Source organism: Netta rufina (genome assembly GCF_964035555.1).
Source record: "Netta rufina genome assembly, chromosome: 3".
Classification (NCBI taxonomy): Eukaryota; Metazoa; Chordata; class Aves; order Anseriformes; family Anatidae; genus Netta; species Netta rufina.
This window is the reverse complement of record NC_140125.1, coordinates 47013608-47036646: the sequence shown is the minus strand read 5'-3', so window position 1 is coordinate 47036646 and position 23039 is coordinate 47013608. Positions and strand designations below refer to the sequence as shown.

General features: G+C 42.4%; 1 protein-coding gene across 1 annotated transcript; it reads right to left on the bottom strand.

Annotated features, from left to right (window-relative positions):
* Nucleotides 1-354: 354 nt before the first annotated feature.
* UNC93A (unc-93 homolog A) lies at nt 355-17886 on the bottom strand (the record flags this gene model as incomplete). Its single annotated transcript, XM_084285300.1, has 8 exons — nt 355-620; nt 5225-5356; nt 6865-7000; nt 8142-8359; nt 10956-11081; nt 14046-14275; nt 15607-15788; nt 17800-17886. The coding sequence occupies 8 exons, from the start codon at nt 17884-17886 to the stop codon at nt 355-357; spliced, it is 1377 nt and encodes a 458-aa protein (XP_084141426.1).
* Nucleotides 17887-23039: the final 5153 nt, after the last annotated feature.

Below are 23039 nucleotides of genomic sequence, written 5' to 3'. Positions count from 1 at the left end.
ACACTGCATGTAGGATTTGCAGGTTTGTTTACAAACCTGTAGTATCAGGTCTAATCCACAAATACAAATACATGAAAACTTCAAGAGTCTTGTTTACATTTATTAAGACTTTATTAATTAAAAAAAAAAAAAATAGAAAATTAGTTGGTCACCTGAAAGGGTGAAGTCAGATAATCTTCCTTTATAAGGCTGAAATGTCAAAAAAAAAAAAAAAAAAAAACCATAAAATAAATCCAAGACATTTGTAGTATAGTGGCTTTGACATCTACGCCTTTATCCTCTTTCCAACAGTACCTGTTGGAACACCCATGGAGACATGGCGGAGATGACCTCGATTACTGTGATGCTGTTGGGTTACATCTTTGTTTCCTGGGTGTGAGGTCCTACGTTTTCCTTTTTTGTAGCAGTAGGTGTCCCAGGGGAGCTCTTAGTTTCCAGGTATTCCACCACTCCATACGTGACCATAGACAACGCAAGCACAGCCAGTAAAATGTATAGTTTGATGTAGACTTGCAATGTGGTGCTGTAACCAAAGGCAATAACAAATCCACACGATTCCCACAGACGGTAATTTGCAAAGGCAGCCTCCGTGTGTTTCTCAAATAAAACACCATAGAGTCCTGAAATCAAGGAGATGAAGCTTGTGAAGGTTAAATTTGAAACAAATATTTTCTGCAACAGGGATAAATAGGCCATGAGAGGGAAAATAAAGAAATGTCAGAAGAAGGAAAATTGAGGCTTTGTCTTGGAACATTTTTTTACTCATATGAAATGTAATAAGAAGTGAAAGAGCAAAAATGACAAAGTAGCAAAAATCAGAGAAAAAGGGGAAAGAAAATGAGAGGAAGGAAGAAAGGATGTGTGTTATTGAAGTGAGGTAGCAGGAAGTTTGTTTTTCAAATGATAGCCAGAAAAGGGACAGTTTGTAGACCAAGTCCTTAAATGCTTTCATATTCCCTGGAAAGCTCCCACTGAGCTTGGTCAGCTGCACACCCACAGCTGGGATTCAGGCAGGGATTTCTGCCTCCAGCTCTGACTGGTCAGGCACCCAGGGAAGAGGAGAGGACTTGTTTTCCTCTGGGTGCTGAGCTAGCATCAGTGGTGATAAAGAATCAAGCATTTCCACTGAGTCAGCTGTGGTGAGCAGGAAGGAATATGATGAACCTTGACTCTTCTCATCCACTTCTGTATCTAAGAACACATATGTTTGGAATATGGACATTCAGCCAAAAGACAAAGAGTACAAAGTTCTCTAGAATTATGGATAGGTTCAACTAACCTTTCAGCTTTGTTACCCTGGGGGAGACATCATCTGCATGTAAAAACTCACTGCTTCCTGATGGCTACAAGATGACATTAACTGATTGTTTCAATTTATATGTGATGGAAAAGTTGGATAAGTGCATTGTAAGAGGTACTTAGTTCATTAAACTGTCTGAATTTATTTGATAATCCTTCATAGTTTTACCTAATAAATGAGCAAGTACAAGTTGTTCATGTAACAAAGACTTTGCGAATATGTCCTGTGTTTTCTTCTGAAGCGGGATTTATGTATACATGGCAAACAGCAGATATATATGGCATACGGCAAACGGCATGGCAAACGGCACATTAGTGGGAAGGGTTTAATATAGGACAGTTTCTAGTGCCATGACATTTCTACATGTAAAGGTTCTGGGTTTCAGCTGGCACCTCTTTTCCCTTCTTATGAAGCCTTCATTTTGGATCAAAGCAATGAGAGAATTGAGTGGGAAGCTATAGTCTGAAGTTCAACTGTGGGAAGTGTCAACTTGGCAGGGAGGTTCTAGTTTCCTGGATGCATATAAGCTATCAGCTAGCAGTTATCAAGGAGCACAAATTTTTTCTTGAACTTAAACATTTGTCTGTATCACAAACACTGCTGAGGGCAGAATGGCATGAGTTGCCTGGCTGAAGCTGGGCTGGCTGAGTGCAGAGGCGACTAGGTCTGAATTCTTGCTGGCAGCCACAAGCCCCCATTTTCATGGAAATATCCATTCTGCTTGCCACTGCCTGCTTACCCACTCCTACAATCTCTTCCCCTTTCTCTGGTACTGTTAGGCATGGATATGTAAGAGGACTGCTGGAAATCATTTGAATCCAGGTTTATAAACTTTCCAGACTGATTCACATCCTTTCTAGAGGCACACATCAGGCTGGAGCTTTATTTTTCTGTGGTCTACCTGATAGCTCTGCGCTGCACAGTTGTTTGTGCCCGCAGTGCAGTTATTGCCAGGAAGGTGATAATAGCAGCTGTGTTCAGTTTAGATAAGAGAGGGCACTACACACTCTGCAACGAAGCAGCTTTCACTGGAAATAAATGAGTACTCACACGTACACAAACATATTAGGAAACCTTTACAAGATGAGGTGACTCATCTATTGTTTGCCTATATATCCTCTAGGGGGAACTCCAGCATTAACTATCCACAGCAGGCCAAAGTAAACCATCTCTCATTACCATAAAATGCCTGAGGTATGCAGCACAACGCCTCTCTATGTATTCAGTGGTTAATCTACTGAGACGGAAGGGGCATTCATGGGATCTTGCCTGAGGAAGCAACACAGATCTTAGTCCCTAATGCTATTTTAGAGGTCTTAGTCTCACCTCATAGCCTTTGGAGTCACAAATTTCTCACATGATGTTAATGCTGTTTGCCCTGTATAAAACTAATGGAGGGGTGAAGAGATTTTGTCCTAAATGGGCATGTCAAACTGCAGATCCTGTTCCGGGTTGCAGCATAATGCAGTCATGTCACTGCACAGTCTGCTGTCATCACTGTGACAGTGCAAACCTTGTGCACTTTTATTACTAGAAGCTGCAGATAAGCAAAAGAAACAGATACTGTACAAACATTAGAACATTTGTGTGTTATTTTTTCCCAGTTAGCAACAAATGTGAAATTATTGTAAGTATCCAGCAGGAATCTGGGAATGTAGATGACCTATCACAGTGCTGTAATAGGGGTCAGACTTGTCTCATCACTGCAGGGCTCACTAGCAATGAAGAGACATCCACCATTTGTGCCTTGTCTGAGGGTTGGGAACTGCAGCCACCTCCCAGCCTTGGTCTCCGACACTGAGGTCCTCTGCACTATCGCTTTTCCTAGTGAGGGCACCAGGTGCCCCTTCTTCAGGCATAAAGACCTTACTGAGGTGTCCTCAAGGGAGTGAAATGTCTGAGGGCAAGGCTTACTGGGAAGGTCCTGTATCACAGTGGAAGATTTAAAATCCTGTTTCTCAAGAGTGTTGGGAAGGAGATAGATGAACAGCCAGGGAGACTGTGGGCAGAAGCAGCAGGAAATGAACGAACAGCTTTTCTTCAGAGAGGGTGGATTATCACTGATGCTCTCCTTTTGTGATCCTGAATAATGAGAGCACTGATTTAAAACTGTGCCAAAGTCAAAGGCACAATGCTGTGGGTTGAGATGAGAGAAGCTGAGAGGGTGTCACTTGATTCATGTACCAGCTCTGCTCCATGGAATATGACCTGGAGCAACTGGAAGGACAAGGAAGAAGTCAGACTGGTCAGTTCTTTGTTTGCTACACACACTGGGAAGGTGATTGCTGTAAGTGTCAGGCAAAGGGCTGTGGTGATTTCCCTCTGGCTCTGTAGGAGGAACATACTGATTTGTCCAGTGAGCAAAATCAAATCATCATCTACTGAAGCAACCAGAGGGAGGGAGGCCCAGACACACGTGCTGATGTGGGCCAAGCGAGCTAGTTCTGTCACATGTGTATTCCTACAGTATCTGCCAAGTATGAATCTGAGGTGGAGGAAAATAATATGAATAAAGAATCAAAATATGGGAGCAGGTGGGAGAGGATTTAACTGTATCTTGCGGACACGGGCTATGGCATTGGCTTAAAAAGACTGCGACTGACAGACATTAGCAGGCTGTACTTCAAGACATCAGAGACTGTGGCTCTTTCTTGCCCCCTCCAGCATTTTGTAGTCTTTCTTCAGTCTCTAGAAGAGCACTTCCTCTAGTTTTGGTGAGGGATGAATTTCAAGGATCCTTATGGAAATCAGTTTGTATCAGTTCAGTATCTAAGCTGTCGGTGTATAATAATTTCACTCAATTTGTGCCAAGGACACAAAGCGGAAGAACACAAAGATTATAAGGACAACTGCTATGCATCAGACAGGAAGTCCAACCATAGCCTTCCAGTAACAGACTCCTAGGGTAAGAAATGAGGAAAGTACAGAGTGATCTTTCCCCTCTGATGGTCTCCTGACTCTGGCAATCAAAGACAAAGGGACTTTCTGGGTTGGAGGTTTCCTCTGGATCACCAGGCTTAGTAACCCCCAAGAGCATTTTCCCCTGAAATGATGTAATTCCAGCCTAAAACCGTTTACGTTTTGGGACTTTTCTAAATCCTTTGTCAATGAATACCACAGTTCAAGTATGTGATGTGTGAATAAAAGCGTTTCCTTAATTTTTTATGAGGGCTGCTATGGGATAACTTAATTTGTTAACACTTATTCTTATTGAGTGAAATACTGAATAAACCATTTTTCTAACCACCTTTTTGATACTATTCATAATCTCACTGGCTGTTTTCCATACTTATCACTTGTCTGGGATGAAGCATTCTAGTTTGTTAGTCTTCCTTCACATGGAAGTGTCTCAAGGCTCTGCTCCTTTTTATTGCCTTCTTGTACCTTATCACATTTGATTATGATTTTTAAATGGAACAAATCAGAACTGCATGAATGATGAGTTTACATGGTTGCATAATATTGCTCTCTGTGGTTTTCTCCCTTGGTTTTTGTCTAATAACTCCTAACAGCCAATTTGCTGCTTCTTTTGTTGCTGATCTTTGAGTTGATCCTTTTTTTCAGTGCTCTCCTTTATTACAACAGACAAAATATATCATTTTTCAGAATTTTCTAATTTTCTGTGAAATACTTGCACAAATATTCCTCCAGAATATTTATTCTAAATATCTGCTATTATCTTCTGCAATGTTCTGCTCTTCATTTTGGAAAAAAAAAAAAAAAAAAAAGTTTATTGAGTATTCTACTTTCTTATTCCTAACTTGTTCTTATTTCTTCAGGTCTCCAAAGAGCTAACATATTTCTTTCAGATGCTGTCTTAAACTCATCATAGTTATTATGCACGTTCTAAACCAGATTGTTTATAAATACAAATGTGAATTTTTATATCTCAGGAGAATTCATTTCATTGTCACCAGGACTTACCATTAGTTTGTGTCTGCCAAATGGCATCAGATATGCCCCAAAGAGCAGGGAATATGAAGAATACAACAAGCTGGTTAGGATGAGGTTTCCACAACAGTAGTGCTATTATGCAGGCAGTGTTTGTAACTGTGGCTGTCAATTTAGAAAGAAAGAAGAGAAATAAAAATGTTAGTATAAACAGGACACATAGTAGTAGATGCACTTTAAAATTCTTCCCCCAGCTAAAGCACAAAGTAATCTTAAAATCTTTCTGGTTCATTGAGATTTGTGCTGACTGGGTTGATATCACATGAAATACAAGACAGTGTAATCCCTTTGCAGTCTTCAGTTAATCATTCTGAGCAGTGTCCTAAACTGAGAGATCCTGGAAGCTGGTGTGGCTTATATCCCAGAGGAGGAGAACTGCCACTCGGCAGCAGAAGGGGCTGCTGAAAGCCCTACAATCCGAATGCGAGGCATGTGGCAAGGGAGAGGAAGCACTGGTCACCTCTCCTTAGGTAGCCCTTAAACACAGATTTTGTTTCAGGGCTAAAGGAGGCAATTAAGGATATCTAGAGTGACTGCTGTCTTTCTGTCTTTCTGTTTAAAAGCAGTATGTAAATGAGTAACTGGCTCTTCTCTGTCACGGGCACACCTTTAGAGTCTGAATACAAAGACTATTAAACAGAACTGAGAGGTTAGAGGTCTTGCATTAGTAATGCTATTTTTTGGGGGGGGATTTTAATTTGCTGGCTTTTTTTACATCTAAAATTAGTTTTACAGAATGCAATGCATGTAGAACAATCACTGAATAGTGACAGTAATATAAAGGACACTAAATTTCTTCTTCCTTGCCCAGGTTTAAAAATTCTGCTGGAGGTCTCTAATAATAGAGGTCTGTGTAATGGAAGTATCACTACACCTCAGCATAGATACGTCCGTGGATACTAGGAGAGAAATTAAACATTTCTTGGTGTTCTTCTGCCTCCATTACTTCCTGTAAGAGCATTCTCTGGAGAGGGAGAAGTTATTAAATATACAAATCTCTTCCCATGGCAATCTGAACATTGCTGTTCCATATACAGGCGGTCAAGTTATTTTAGCCTGACACATTAGCATATGACCCTTTACTTTATTTTTCACCCTTTAGAACAAGCAGTGAAAAGGACACTAGGCCAGCCTTTTAAATTTTTCCTAAAATTCCTAGATTGGTTATTGACAGTTCTTGGCTCACCACCCCCTGAGACTCAAACCAGCAGTGTATCCTACTAGATTCTCACTGCCTTTCACTCCGTAAAGGTGAGGAAGTTTCACCCCAATGGAGAAGTCCTTCTCAGGTACAGTGTAGACCTCAGTATCTGCATTGTAAGATTATTTATCACTGTTTGCATTAGAGCTATAAAGCATCAAAGCTGTAGGACGCTTTCTGAGTAGACAAAAGCAGGGTTAACTACACCAGCAAAGTGGTGTAAGGCAGTGACTTGAACACAGTGGTTGTCTGTGCTGCCTCTCTTCTCATGAGTTAAGTTTGCCCCCCAATTGACTTTGGTTTTAATTGAGAGCTGACAGGGAGCTCTCCTTTTGTAGTGCACACAAAAGGGGGAGCACTGGATTTGATATATTACATGAGGTGATCAGTCCTTCAAGTGACCTTTACATACCTAATGCAAAAAGGAGTTTTCTACCCGTGAACTGAGAGATCTTTCCAAAGAGCAGAGAGCAGAGGGAATTCACAGCTGAAAAGCAGATCATCACGTAACCAACATAGTGTATCCCCAGGGCACAGGTCACATATGTCTGCAAGAGAAGAGACGGTGGTGACACATTGGCTTCAGGGAAAATACGCAGCTAAGGTTCAAGGGTCTTAGCCTGTGTATTTAGTAAATAGCCAGCACAGACAAGGTCAAAGGAGCACAGCTACGGAGTTTGCTGACAGGTCTCTGGAGTACTGACATAGCTGGCCTTCAGCAGTGATATTCCTAACCCAGTTCCCAGTCAGACCTATGCTATGCAAACAGAGCAGTAACAAGCTGGGGAAAACATTGGGGCACTGCTCACTGTGCAAATAAAACTCCTGGCAGTGGCACTAGCTTTCTGCCCTTCCCTTTGTAGCTCAAGATCTGAAGATCAACAATTGGTACTATGGTTATCACTGAGCACCTCCCAGGAAATGAAGAGGACCTCACCTGCAAGAGCATGCAGCCACTGGATGTGGCCATGGAGTGCCCCTCTCAATTCTTTCAAACACAGCAGCAGGTGCACTCTTCCATCTACTTATATGCAAGGTTTGAAAGCTTAGATTTCAAATAAGCAGCTCAGGAAGTTTGCCCCCTTTCTTTGGAGGCTTTGTCAACAAATATGTGGAGAGCACACCTGCTACATGTCCAGGTTTGGAGAGGAATTGGAGGAGCAGAGGAGGTTTTGATCACTTCAGTGTCAGGGTTTGGACCTGCTGTGCTAGCAACTGGTGAGGGCTTTCAGCCAGCAATGTTGAGGGCTTGCCCTCTTACTGTAAAGGTTCTTAAAATAAAATATGTGGTATGTGTGCTGACTTGCATTTACAGAAACTCTACGGAAACCAGAAGGAAGGAAGATACAAAAGCTTTGCAGACTTCTGGCTTTTCTCCCAGTTTGTTATTTACAACAAGCCGAAGAGTTTGAACATGTAGCTCTCTGCTGTGTCCTCCACTGATGAATTAAGCTCTCCCCTGTGCTCTTTTTAAGGCTGTTCCAAGGGACATGCTTACCGCTGGCCTATTGTGTTTGAAGATGTCACTCAGAGTTCATTCAAGTAGAAGTAAGGAGTAATTTAGCTAGCCACAAATCACCATTGAGAACATCTTCATTTAACAAGTAAATATAGATCAGATGTAACAGTAAGTCACAAAGGCACAAAAAAAACAATCAGACAGAAATAGATTTGCATTGTCATCCACACCTTTGTGTAGTCACCAGCAAGAAATCCCTGTTCAAACCCACTGTACATTGTCAGAGGGATTAGAAGGCATTGTCTTTTATCTTTAAGGTGCTGGAAAGTTGCTAGGAACGTAGACCAAAAGGATGGTGTCTTTTGTATTTCTTTCTCAGTCTCTGCTTGGTCAGATTTGATCTGGTCCAGAAATATAACAATCAGCAACACAGCTAGCACACCACTAGCTGCAAAAACAAAACAAAAAGTTCATGAAAAAAATGAGGAATGCTGGAAGGATGGGAAATCGCTTGTTGCTGTTATTGTTCTGACTTAGTGCTTAGCTCTCTATGGGATGTTTTGGCAGATTAATCTGATTCCGCTTCAGTGTAAAGGCCATTTCTGTGTAAACAAGGAGGCCTGATCTACATTTGCATCTTCAGCATACAGCTGTGCACTTTGCAAATCCCCTCTGCTTAGCTGTGACTCGCCTGTTGTGACAGCCGCCAGGCCAGCTGCACGGCCACCGAGGGTGATGGCTCACCCTTCCAGGGCAGGCCAAGGGTCACAGGGCTGGGGAGCTGGCCAGAAAGAGCTCCCTTTGGATCTATCAAAAAGCTTTAAATCAACACAAGTGAGGAATATTCACTTTCAGTGCCAAGGAACTCATGGTTGGGGGCAGATCTTCCTTCAACTACATGGAAAGAAAAATAAAGCACTAGGAGCAGAACCGCTGCTTTGGATCCCAGTACATGTAGCCCTTTTATTTGGTCATCTATTTGGTCAGCACTGAGCAGAGCTTTGAGTAAAAAATATGTGCTGTTTTAAAGTTGACAGTGAACCACTGTGGGTGACTTGAAAAAGACACAAGTTACAGCTTTGAACCTATCATTTCCTAGCAGAAGCAGCATATAAAAGAATTCATAGCATAGTTAATTAAAAAATGATTGTGTGTGTATCAGTCTACATTTGTTGCTTGTGGAGTGAATCAATATGATTTTGTTCATGTTATCAGGAAGATAATTGTAGCTAATAATGTTCATGTTATCAGGAAGATAATTGTAGCTAATAATATACACGAAGCCACAGACTGACAACTGATTGCTTTATGACAGATACAAGGCATGACTGTGTTTCCTCTCTTACTGATGTAGCCTAGAAATCCATCCATACAAACAAGTGGAGTTAGAGAATAAGAGGAGAACCAAGCCCCTCTTCTCATCCATGTGGCTTGTTTAATGTCCTCCTATATGACTATATTTGTGCTACTTTCTGATGACTTTTACTGTCCAAATACATTAGCAGATTTATATTAAATTGCCTCAATTTCTAATTGTTTATTATTTCTCACCAATATCTTCTAGAATGAAAATATATTCTCCAGCGTACTGTTTCTTCACTGTGGCTGGACTGCAAACCATTAAGAGGTGTATATTCTGCCAGGGTGTTCATTAGTGTCTATAGGCTGATTGCAAGACTTAAATGGATGAGAGCAGGATGTGCACATTTACAGAACAAATATTCTAACAAATATGTCAAATGAACCAAGAGTGATTACAGGAGATAAGTAACTGCATGGCTTAATAATGATTGGTATGAACATAAATAGAAACATGCACAAAATAAACAACAGGAGACTTATCCATTATTGGCTCCACCCAACCTGGCAAAACATGTATTCAGCAACCAAATAGGGGAGATGTTTTAAAAATGTCTGTAAATGAAATATCTAGCTATATGGCTTCCCCTGAGGTAGGAAAAGACATATCTTTTATTAAAAGCTTAAAAGAAAAATGAAACCCCACTGACGCAGGGTCAGTAGACAGCAGGGTTGCATTCATTTTGCATGAGCAAAGCCTAAGGGAGTGCTGTATACGTTAGTCGTCAAATTTAAATTTGAACTTGCAAGCCAAACCTGCCTTTAACAGAAAGGCATCAGCTCCAGCACACTCTGTAAGGGAAACTGGGGAATACTCTTTGCATTTTCTCACCAATAAGGAATGGAGGTTTGGGAAGAGAGAGGGCTTGTTGTGATGGACTCGTCTGGTGAGTGCTGGCTCTGGGTTGCATACACTCTGTATGAGCATATGACAAATTCTATCCATCTGTCCCAGAATAGTGAGCATATATGTGTGCAGAGACTGCGAAGATATTTTAACAGAGGTACGCTGACATATTGCCTTGCTAGATACTTCCCCGTTATCTAGAGATGAACCTGTTCTGAGCCAGATGCATTTTGAACTTTCTTCGTTGCTACAAGATGTCACTGAATGAATCCTTATATATCTATTTTTGTCATTCCAGTTTTTGATTGCATCAACCTTCTCTGTCTCTGATTTCTTTCTATCCTTATGCAAGGAAGGTCTATTGGAGCTGTCATTACTAAACGAGAGACATGCCAATTCGCCTAGCGCTGCTTTTTATCTTCGCCTTTCGCACAAATGTATTATAAATTCAAGCATCACAGCTGAGAATTGACTGAAGCTGTAAAATCTCAGCAGGGATCCAAAAACCTCCCCTCTAAATGACTGCATGTTCTGGGAGCCATGGTACAGATCCACCTCTAATTACAGTACAGTCCTATGGGGAACAGCATACTGGGCTTCAGCTTTACTCCAGGTGAAAAGTGCCTTGCTCCTTTAGGCAAAAATGATGTGGCACTGGCACACAGCATGTGAAACTCTTCAGGAAGGAGTTGTTTACAGCTCTAACATATCGTACTTCTTTTTAGCAAATTGGATTGAAGGAAGAATTTGGAAACTTAATCTGCAAAATGATGCTTGGATTCACAAATAGTGAGTTCCTCATCAGTGATATTCATTAAAGATTGTGTGGATTACTTACCAGTGTAGATCCCTAGCAGGGTGTATTTTAAGGACTCAGAGGGTCCTGCTGATGCAGTGGTGTTAGTGGCCTCGCTCATGCAATCATGTGCTCCGCAGCACGCTAGGCTTTCTTCTGAGATTTCCACTATTTCAGTAAGAATCAAAAGAAAGGCAGGACAGAGAAGACATGAGATGAGTGCACACTGGATATAAGGACATAATAAGAAGGGAATCCAGCACTTGGTGATTAGTCATGGTTTCAAATCCTCCCCAATTAGAGGCATTTAACTTCAGAACCCAAGCTTAACACACAAAAATTTGGTTTAATGGAAACAGTTGCTCAAAACAGAGCATTGAATTGGCAGTTACATGGAGATGTGGACTAAAGCCAGAGGCTTAAGTCTGAATCCCATCTCAGATTGCAGCATTTAAAGTTCCAGTATGTATCAGTACCTCTTAATCATAATGCACCACCGGAAAGGTCCCTCAGTTCACAATAGCATCGAACGGCTGGACCTCAGCTCTTACAGCCAGAACACACTGTCCCTCTACAGGTAATTTCTGCATACGTTATAGCAATGGAAACCACCTTGAGACATCTTCCTGCTTTATTAATTCAAATTATGATCACCCGTTCATGCAATCTTCCAAGAATCCGGATTTTCTTGGCTTTGTTACGGGCTTTATTACTATTTGAGAACATACTTGAAACCAGACCAGCTTGGCAGAGTTTGGAGTAAGACCTTTGCTTTGTTTAATCACTTCAGCCTTGTGCTGGGCACGTGCCAAAGCGGCACACGTGTGCACACTCACACACCCCATGTGTCCCCGTCACACTGTGCCCACTTCCTCCAGGACCCTGTCTGTAAAGGCAAAATACTGACACCAAGCATCATCCCAAATAAGCTGTGCAGTGGGAATTGATGATCAAAACCCCATAATTTCAGTACTTTTGTTGCAGAATTTGTCACTGGCCCAAGCATAATAAAGGGCAATATGGTGTACCTTGGCTGGTTCCTTAAACAGGGCCTGATGTGTAATTTTTCAGTTGAGTTACTGAGTAACTACTTTTAGTGTGCTTTTCCCCATTGCTTCCAATCAGTGCTGCTGCGATGCGAAGCAGCTGTTCACCAGTTTCATAAACAGCTTTAGATTCAATACCAGATTAAGCTTAATAACATAAAGAAAATAATTACTTTATTATTGCCAATGGCTACTTCTGCGTGGTTTTGGACAAACAGATCCTCAGACAAGTTATGATATGGAAAAAGTGACTCGCAGTAGTAAATCATAGAAGAGCATAAACCAAGTTTTTTATCTGTTCATCTATCATCTGAAGATGCACATGTAATTAGGGGTATAGAAGGTGCCAGGCAGGATATGCTCTGTTCTTTTGGAAATAAGGCTATAATATCGATGAATGAGAGACAATGACTCTTGCAGCTTACATTGATGTAGCATTGCATCACAAAGCAGCTTGCCTTGCTGAGTCTAGATGCAGTGATGCAGGCAATATGTCAATGCATTCTGATTCTGCAGGTGCCTACTGTATCTTTCTTACTGCTCCATGAAATTTTAAGCACATGTGAAGTGGGCAGTATAGGTATGTGCCTTTGCTACACTGTTAGAGGAGAGGCAAAGAACTGAGTGCCTGGAGACCCTTACCCCAGCCAGCAGTTCCCTCTAGGTTAAAGCCTAGTCCTGCTGACAAGGCATGGTTGGGAAGTATAACTTGTAGCATGTCTGCTTGTCACTGAGATGTGCTGGTCATTGCACACCTCTCAGGAGCACAGCCTTCCCTGAAATCCCATGTAGCTGACAAAAAGTAAGTAAAAGTTAAGAGTTTCTTTGGACTTTAAGGAACATCCCCGCATGTAAAACTAGGAGGGGATTTACAAGACAGACCGCGTTTTAATCCTCTTATTAACATCATTTAATGTGACGTGTACTGTGAGACAACAAAGAGTAAAATGTTTTGCAGACCCCACAGCTGCACCAAATCCTCTGGCCTGCAAATGAAATCAGAGCATATGGTCCCTCCTGAGATATCGTGTGGCTCAGTAATCAGGTCAGCAAGGCTCTGTTCAAAGTGATAAAGTCCTTCAGCATTCTGCTTTGATGGTGTTTGGGTTTAAAGGAAGCCTGATTCTCCACAGGTGTCACAACTACCTTGCCATATAGCCAAGGATTCAAAGATTAAATCCTGATGCCAACTCCCTGACACTTAACCTAATCCCTATGTGAATCCCCCCAGAGGACGTACAGTTTAACTGAGCCAGGGAAGAGAGGTAACTTCTTGCTTTTCGTAGTAGCAGTGAATATGGAAAGCTTCTTCCATGTCCATCCTGTTCTGACTTTGACAGAATAGGGAAAGCCTGGGAGACTGCAATAATTATAATATACCATAGCACTTTGAATCTCTAAGGTGGTGTCCGAGTATTAATTTATCTTCACAACTGCCCATTTAAAGCTTATGCCAATTACAAGCCTGGGAAATGAGGGCAGTGCTGTTGAGTGATTTCTTCAAGCTACATCAACATCTGCTGCCTGAACCTGAAACATGCTGGAGGAGCCCTGGCATGCAAACTCCTGCCAATAGCTACTTCTGTTTCTTCTTGACATTTCTGAAAAGCACTAATTTTCAGTAAGCACCAACATCAGCTTGACTAACCGTGAATGTTTAGCAGCAAATTAATTCAATACTACAAGCTTTGCGAAAAGGCAGCTCCAGTGCCTTTTGTTTTAATCCACTTTAAATAGAAGTTAGATCCGAAAGACTGTCACTGCCAGCAGCCGATCTGTGCTTTACAAGACAGGGGTGGAATTCAAAAGGAACTCAATAGACATCTATTTTTGATCTAGTTGTCTGAACTCTGTTTATAGCTGATGAAGAGCTGATAGAAAATAAGCGATTTCAGAGAGCAATTTAGCCAATCTACTTCAGACATCTGCCTTCAGATGAGATAATTCGTATCTGAAGCGTTTGTTTTCACTGCCTAGGATGAGAATTGAGGGTCAGTAGCTCAACTACAGAACTCTACCTTTTAGCTATCTAAAAGTAGCTGATGGATATAGTAGAAAGAAGTGCCAACATTTTAAAATATTTTACCTTTGTTGGAAGCCTGGCTAAATATCAGGGATGAGATAAGATTTCCCCAGATTCCAGAAGACTGAAATATCAGAAAGAAGACCCCAAAGTATTGGTTGATAATGTCTTTCCCATTTTTTCCTGCTTTCTCAGCGTATGAATTGCCAGCAATGGTGAGGTAAGTGCATTTGGCAGACCAGAGTGGTGCTCCTCCTAAGCCCAGGATCACAGAGGTAGGGATTAGTGTGTACCTGCCAAAGAACACTTTATTTAGTGTGGTTATCATCCATTAGCACCCAAATCATTTGCCCAAAGTTCCAGAGGCAAAAATAGACACCAAAGAAATAGATTTATCCTGTGTGTGATTCAACAAATCTCCCCCTGTACTCAGCTCTGGTGAGGCCGCACCTCGAGTACTGTATTCAGTTTTGGGCCCCTCGCTACAAGAAGGACATCGAGGTGCTTGAGCGGGTGCAGAGAAGGGCGACGAAGCTGGTGAGGGGCCTGGAGAACAAGTCCTATGAGGAGCGGCTGAGGGAGCTGGGCTTGTTCAGCCTGGAGAAGAGGAGGCTCAGGGGCGACCTTATCGCTCTTTATAGGTACTTCAAGGGAGGCTGTAGCGAGGTGGGGGTTGGCCTGTTCTCCCACGTGCCTGGTGACAGGACGAGGGGGAATGGGCTTAAGTTGCACCAGGGGAGTTTTAGGTTAGATGTTAGGAAGAACTTCTTCACTGAAAGGGTTGTGAGGCACTGGAACAGGCTGCCCAGGGAAGTGGTGGAGTCACCATCCCTGGAGGTCTTTAAAAGACGTTTAGATGTAGAGCTTAGGGAAATGGTTTAGTGGGGACTGTTAGCGTTAGGTCAGAGGTTGGACTCGATGACCTTGAAGTCTCTTCCAACCTAGAAAATTCTGTGATTCTGTGATGATGTGAAACCAAGAAAGGGTCAGCTTTCTGAATCTTAGGATCTGAACACTCCGAGCTGTGTCCAGGGACTAGGTCTAGGCTAGGCTGGCTAGGTATGTGTGTGCCCTATCCCGTTGTAATTGGGAATTATATTGCACTTGCCCCTCAGATGATGGATTGCAACATCTTTTCTTTGCAGATTTCCATCCCCTGTCACCAGAGAGCAGAAACAAATTGCTCATCCACCTCCGAGAGGGCGAGGCAGGAACATGCATCCTCATGTGGTCCTCTGCTCACAGAGACACTGACTAGAAAACAGCTTTCCCTTCGATACTTCCAAAAATAGTTCAAACAGTCATTTGGATTTTCAATTAACTTTTTTTTTTTTTTTTTTTCCTTTCGAAGGGAAATCTCTGCTACATATATGAGCTAGAGAAGCAGCATCAGGTGGATACATGGATACATTCATTCTGGCTTTTTGCGGCTTCTCACTTCTGCTCCAGCTGCCACTGGATTTATTTATCCCTACTCCTTGCAGACAATACCTTTGGCATTTAATTTTTAAATCCACAACTTGGAGCTAGGGTAGGGGTTGAGAAGAAAGAGAGTTTTGCCCTAACTGTTATCTAGTCCAGAGACAATAGAGAGGGTTCAAGTACTTAAATTAAGCACTCATACCAGCTAGCATAGAAGTTCCCCAAGGAGAAGGCAATGTAGCAGCACATAGAGCCTGCGATGGTCCACTTGCAGCCCAGCTTCTTGATGAGGATTGGAGGCAGAAACATGGATGAGATGATAAGAGCAGCATAGAGTACACTTAAGGAAGCAACGCCCAGGCCTTCCTCTGAGTTGAGACTGCTCTGTGAGGACAAAAACAGTGGGTGAGACAGATTTTACAGCAGGTGTATGCTGCTATGGTGTACAGAGGGTGGCTTCAGGCAGAAATAGTAATATCCAGCCCTAGCTTCCCCAGTCTCCAACTCCTTTCCCCAGAGCATTTTGCTTGTGCATTGATGCTTATTTTCTCACAGTGATAGCCCTTTTATGAATATACAGTACTGAACCACATGAGGATTGCTCAGATCCAAAGCGTTGGTCAGTACAATCTTGGATTATTTAACGTAAATTGTTTGAGTTTCTTGTTGAAAGCAACCTAAATGAAGGATAATCTCTTTTTGTTTTTGTCCTTCTCTCTTTGCCCCAAGCAAGAATATCCTTAGCTCTGTATTGCAAGGGCTGACTTGGCAACAGTGAAAGATTCTTTACTTCGAACTGCAGGTCCGATACTGTCTAAATTCTTCAGCCATCAGGACAGGGAGGTGAGGAGGAGATTTCCTCTGTTGAGCAGTGTCAGTGTGTTTGGGGACTGGAATAGTTGCTTTGTCAACAGGCAAAGCGACTCCCTGATCACAGAGCTTTCATTTTGAACACATCAAGTATCTGCTTTTGTCAGCTACGACTTCCAAAAATTAGGAGCCAGGCTTTCAAAATCATATGGTTAGCTTAGTTGTTAAGAGGGTTTGTTTTTATTTTGGGGAGGGAGAAATATTGAAATAAATGGTGCTTGATTTCAGTACCTCTCCCACAGGCTACAATAAAATAAAGTAACCTTCTTTTGATTGTGTCTCAACAAGTTGTCTTTAACTTCCAAGATAAAAAGTAGGGGGAAGAGAGCTACTTTGTAAGTCAGCACCACTCCGTGCTGCAGGTGAGGGAACATCCATGTCGCAGCACTTCACCTGAACACACATGGCTTCAGATGGTGGGGCTGACTTGTGATGTCTTGGATTTACCATTGCCCCTCTCATTAGTCTGCCTGGCTCGTAACATCTCCATCCGTTTTGGGACTGTTTTTGCAGATCTTCCCCGAGCTCGGAATTTGAGTCTTAGCAAATATAAACTGATCTCGGAGAGAAGAGGCAGGTGTGCAGAGCTAGGGGGGACCTCTCCTGAAATGAGCTGTGCTTCTTGTTACTGAAAACTGTATTATATTACACAAAAAAAGAAGCCTGAATAAACATATCAAACTCCACCTTTAAAGCATAGAGATTCCTACACTGGTTGGAAAATCCTTCAAGAACCCAATTGCTCAGGGATATCTTTTAAGATCCTGCCTAACCTTGGTCATGGATGGCTTATATCTGTTTGTTTATCATTAGACCAGCAGTCTGGAAAACTTCTTGCATTTATCTAACCTGAAGTATTCATAGAAAGCAATGGTATCCCCTCCACCGTTTTATTTTTCTTTACTATGCTAAACAAGCCAGCTCTGAGGTATGCTATGCTGAGTGTTCAAGACATTTACAAACTCCTGTACTATGTTTTAGGATGTTAATGTCAGTACAAGCTGTGGCTGCCTTTGATATATATTTTTTTATTACAGTGTTACATCATGAAACTATATTATTTTATGTTCACTTTATTTTATAAGGTGGGCATATATTTTTATTATTAACATTGCTGTATTATAATAATATTGAAATTATAGCAATTTAGAAGTATTCAGAAGAAACCCTTTCCAGAAAAGGAATTTGTTTTTAATTTTTCAATATCTTCTGTGAAATATCTCAGAGAAATTTAGTTTTCATTCAAACAGCTTATATGGATCAAACAAAGTACTCTGATGCAACTATTCAATCTATTTGAGAAGTATTAAAATCATCTATTTAGCAGATGTTATGGAACTGGGTGAGGGATACTAACCTGTGCCAAGCTGATATCCTACCCTATGTAATTTAGGAAAAAAAATAAGTGCATACCTTCCTTGCAGAAGCCATGGAAGCCATGGACTGAGGGATTTCACACCACCAGCTGAGCTGATGCACTTCCAGGCCAGCTGTCCTGCCAGCTTGTGGGAGATGCTCCACTTACCTGCAGACTCTGGAGCCCTCCATAAGCAGTGAAAAGAAGTAAAAATCCAAAAGAAATGACCAAAACGTTCTTAAGATTCCTTTCCATGTTGATTCAAGCAAGACAAGGGTCTCCCAGATCACAGAATTGATCCAATTATTCCAGGGGATGCTTTGAGATGGAGGAAAACAGATTATGTTTTGTTGGAAAAGATCACTTCTCACTGCATTTGTGAAGGAAAGAGTTGTTAATTATTTGAGGATCGGCCAATGAACTTTACTTTTTCCGATACTGAAAACTCTTCATGGAGCTGTTACTCATTCACCTGTTGTGCTTGTGAGGCAATAAGGAGTGTTCCCAAGGGACATCTATCAGGTTTTATTAGATTCCTGTTTGATACTCAGGTATATAAGTCATTTGTAATACTCAGACTGATTTTAATATTGCAGCCATACATGATATATATATCTCTCCCTTATCACTAGCATGGGAGAAAAAAAAATTGCAAGCAGTTAAATGCCTGTCTGGCATAATGATACACCAATCCATAAAGGGCAAAGATTAAAAGATCATACAGAAACCTATATTAGACCTATTGCTTAACTAAGGTTACAAAAGAGTACTAGGAAATGAGATTGTTTGTGTTAAAGTCTCATCTGCATACAGCAGCTCCATAGCTGTGCAGTGTATCAAAACACATTGCTAGCTGCCTGGCAAATGGCAGCTCCTTCATCTACAGGGGAACCACATCAAATGGCTTTGACGTTTTAAGTTTACCAAGTTGTAGTAATGAAAATCTTTTTTTCTCATCTTTCCCATCAATAAGAAGAAACATGGACCTAGCAAATAAATTAAAAAGCCATTTACTTTGCCCATCTCTGGCACCTGGAAAAAAGTATCAGTTTGGAAACGCATTTTACCTTCCCAGTGCTGCCTGGCTCAAGGGGCAAGAAGTCCCCCCATCTTCTGCTGTGTCCTGCTGTGTTTGCCCCTGTTTTTCCCTATTCTCCCTGTTTTCTATTTGTTAGTGACACACTGGATATTCTGGCCATTTTTTGGATACTCCCTTTCTGAACACAACAGGTTCCCCTGCCCCTAAGCCAGGCAGGGTGAGTAGACCCCCTCCAAATGCTTCCTGCAGCCTTAGCAGGGGAGGGATTTGAACCAAGAAGCAAAATGGTATCCAAGACCCATGCCATACCATGAACATGTTCAAGTGGAGGTTGTAGGACCTGGGTCCACAGTGTCTAGTGAGAATACACAGTTTAACTGGCTTGGTCTAAATCCCACTAGATGGCACAATTTTGCTTCCCAGAGGGACACTCGAGGGTGAGGGGAGGAAGTTGTAATGCATTAATTCATTTAATACATTAAAGAGGTCACAGCTAGTTTCTCCTTTGGAGAAAATTCCAGTATTTGCCTTTTCATTTTCTTCTTTTGTCTTATAATCTTCTGGAATGAAATAATGCAGAAAACATAATCTTTTAATTCCCTTTTGTTAATGGTACTTCTACATTGCAAGTCTAGAAAGTGAAATACTGGCTTTTTATTTTACAGACGGCCATCCATGCTCAGCATGCAAACAGTTTCAATTCGATCACAATGTGAGTCCAATGTGAGTTTTGCAGTGGTTTTAATCCTCTACAAAGCTTATAAACCAAACTGGTGCTACTTTGGCCTCCTGGTTTCCATCTTTTTAGGTTTATGGACCCCAGCATTCTCCCAGACCAGATCCCTGCATAATAAATTTACACCCGATGATAACATGTTTTTTTGTTTCTTTTTTGGATACCTTAGAAATACTATGCAAAATTCTAGGGAGCTGAGGTCACATTCCCTGAAAAAGTGAATGAGCAAATGCACAAACAACAGTTGTCCTAAGCTAAAGCATAGTTATCACCTGCTCCTGCAGATACAAGAACCAAGGATAGTGCAAAGTACACTCAGTTCTAAAAGCCTTTATTTTCACTGCTCTTTCTTGACATTAGCAATAATGACAGCACAGCTTTAAAAAAAATAAAAAAATAACTTGACACTATTTTTAAAATGCAATGTGGATAGATTATTTGATCAGCATTTCTGTTCTGGAGGAATTCTGAACTCCTGAGCTTATGGGGGATGGTGGGTTTGGGTTTTATTTTTTCCCCTTTCAACTGATCAAAGACGTTTATTCCTGTTCCATCTCCCTTGCCCAGAGCTTTGGGTTAGCCAGCTGCCTGCTCCTGAGCCTCTCCCTAGGAATGCAGTCTCTACCACAGAAATCTGATAAGGCTGAGGAGCTCTTCTTAGGTACCAGGCAGCAGTGTCTCCAGCAGGCCTGCTGTGCATCACCCTTGACACCTCTTTCATTCTTTCTGTCAGTCTAACCAAGATTAAGTGAGCCTCGGGAGCTGTGTGCTGCACTTTGGGTTTAGCTTTCGCATGGCAGACTGCAGTCACCAAACTGAAACGTCCCACAGAGCACGATCACAAACACAGAGATAGAAGAGGCTAGTTAAATTCATGGCTCTGTCCCACAGCCCATTGTGTTTATTTTCCTGTGTTTATTTTCTCAGTGTAGATGAGGGCAGGCTTTGCTTAAAAGATCATATCAGCAGAAGGTAATCTTTATGTTGGTTTTGTCTTTTTTGTAATTTATAAATATTTTCATTTTTACCTTCATAATTATTTTTTCATTTCCCTATTTCATCTTTCCTGGTTAGATATATCGTTGAAGCAATTAATTTAATTACAACAACAACCCCAAACCCAGAATACTCACCGTAGGAATCTCTGTCTTTGGAGGTTGTTGATTGATTAGCTCCTAGTCCCTTGAGTCTACCTGTGGAAAGGATGAATATTTTTTATGCTGCCTGGACAATGGTTTGGCCACCCCTGCAACATCTTGCAAATGTTGCAAGAGCTGCTCTCAGCTGGACATAATTGGCACTGGTCTCCAAGGAGCTGGTGCCGAGGACAAGTACTTGCCCGTGGCTGTCTCCAAACACAAGGGTGGGGAGAGGGGTGAGGGGAGACAGCCTGCATATTCCCTCCTGGAGAAAGGAAGCTGATTCCTGCCTTTTTTCCATGGTGAAGGCATTGCAGATGTGTTGGAGGGGAACACTAGGACAGAGCCTGTTGTCTCGAGCTGTAGCATTACAGCAAAGCCCTTAGTATATTGGCTTGTGCTGGGTGGCACAGCCAGCAGAATGCATGGTCTTACTTGGCAGGTTGCAGAGAGCTACCTGGATAACATTCCCAGCAGGCTGAACCCATGCTGCTGCTGTTTAATCCAGTCTGGTAGACACAAGAGCTTCTCTACCTAGAAACTTCTGTGGGGCAGTCAGGTCCTTCCTTTGACTAAGCTACCGCCATCCCAAACACTCACCTGAGGCTGTCAGGCAGAGGACAGTCTTCGTGGACTGTAGCAGTGTGAGTGTCTTGATGAAAGAAATTACTCCTCCAGAGAGTGGGGTACCTGTGAATCATAAGGCCGACGCATGGGGCAACGTAAAGTGATCCAGGTAGGAGAAATCTTTCACAGTTTGCAGCTGGTGTAGGAGAACATTGCTGATTCCTAGGAGATGCCCATGCAAGTCTAATTGCAGCAACCAGTCCTTTTTCCAAAACCCTGCTCTCCCAGGAAATGAGCCTGTCCTGAAATGCCTGCGGTCTTCCCACCCACCAGACCAATGTCCCAAGTTCTCCATTCAGATGAAAAGGGGCTGATTAAAATTCAGGGCTGCTTGGCCCAGGCTGCCTGCACAGTGTTTCCTTTTTTTGCTGTGAAAGGCTAGCCATGTTGCTCTGTTCTCCCCTCCTCCTTCACCTCCTTTGGTGTCCTGCTGATTTTGGAGCTGAGACAGGACCGGCTGCACATGAGGTGCATGCCTTGTGAAGCCCAGCCATTTCTGGCCCAGGAGTCTTGGTTTTAGGTGTTTACGTCCCCGAGGGTTAAGATCACTCTCTGTGTTTGTGTGGCTCTACCATGAGGGTGAGTGCTGGCTGGGAGCTAGAAGGGGTGAGGTGGTCGGAGGCCTTTGAAAACACAGGCTGTTAAATGCTGGGAGAGACTCACAGCTCAGAGGTGAGATTCGTAATACTGAGCTGAGCAAATCAAGGCATAAGAGCTGTTTTCTCCCAGAGGTAGGACTGAAAGGGGCTGCCAGTCAGTGAACTCATTTTGCCCGCCACATCAGAGGAATATGATTTTTGTGGCACCAAAGGTGCCAGCAGTATGAGTTGCTCCTGTGCTCCCCCAAAGGCCCAAACATCCCCCAGCCTCCTCCAAGATTTCAGCTATCATGTCCAAATTTCCTGCATTTTCCTTCTTTCCCTTCAGATCCTTTTCCACCATACAATGTATCCACAGATAGTGTCCTTTTACCTGTTCTCCCAAGCCCCTGCTGCATGCATGGCTGCATAGGCATCAGCGTACCTGTTCTGTCTGAATCCTACCTGGTGATGTCCTCTGTCTTTCTCTGGAGACAGCAAACTGTCTGTCTCAATCTTCCCTTCTGTCCTTGATGTATCCTGTCCTCCTTTAGTGCTTTGGTGTTCCCTGGCCATCTCCCCACCTTAATGTTTCTGCTTTTCCCTCCTTACCTCACCTCCTGAGTGCCATCAGACTTTCTGCTTCTTAAGGGAGTCACCTGAAAATTACTGGTTGTTACACTCATTTTAGACTTTAAGGTCACTCTCCCTCCTCCCTCAAAACTGTTCTCAATAACTCACTAGGACCCTTTGCAATTTGAATATCGCTTCATCAAGGAAGAGGAGGAGATAAGTCTTGTCTACAGCACTGGGAGCTAACTCATGATAAAATAGGGAGGAGAAACAGAAAAAGAGCAGAGAGGGTGCAGGCCATAGGCTTCAATGCTGTTAAACATTTCTGTCAGTAGGACTCTTCAGGAGCCCTTCCTCATGGGACACTTGTCTGCACTGTTGAATCCAGCTGCCAAAATCACCAGTATTGTCTCTGTAGTATAGGCAGGAGTCAGTTTGGGATAGGATGATGTGATGACAGCCCAGGCTCACCGATCCATTTTTATAAGCTGGAGAAACAGTTTCTTTAAGTTTTCAAACATAGATGTTACCAGCCTCCTGAGATTTTCATCCCCCTTGGCTAGAGCTTTGACTGCATGAACAAGTCTATGAGGGTGTTCACAAATACCAGTCCTAGCCCAGGGAGAGATTCAAGCATTCTGAAGTTGAGCTCCTGCCCTGTGCAGCAGCCAATATCTCTGCAGAGGACAGCCAGGGAGGGAAATCAGCCTCTCCAG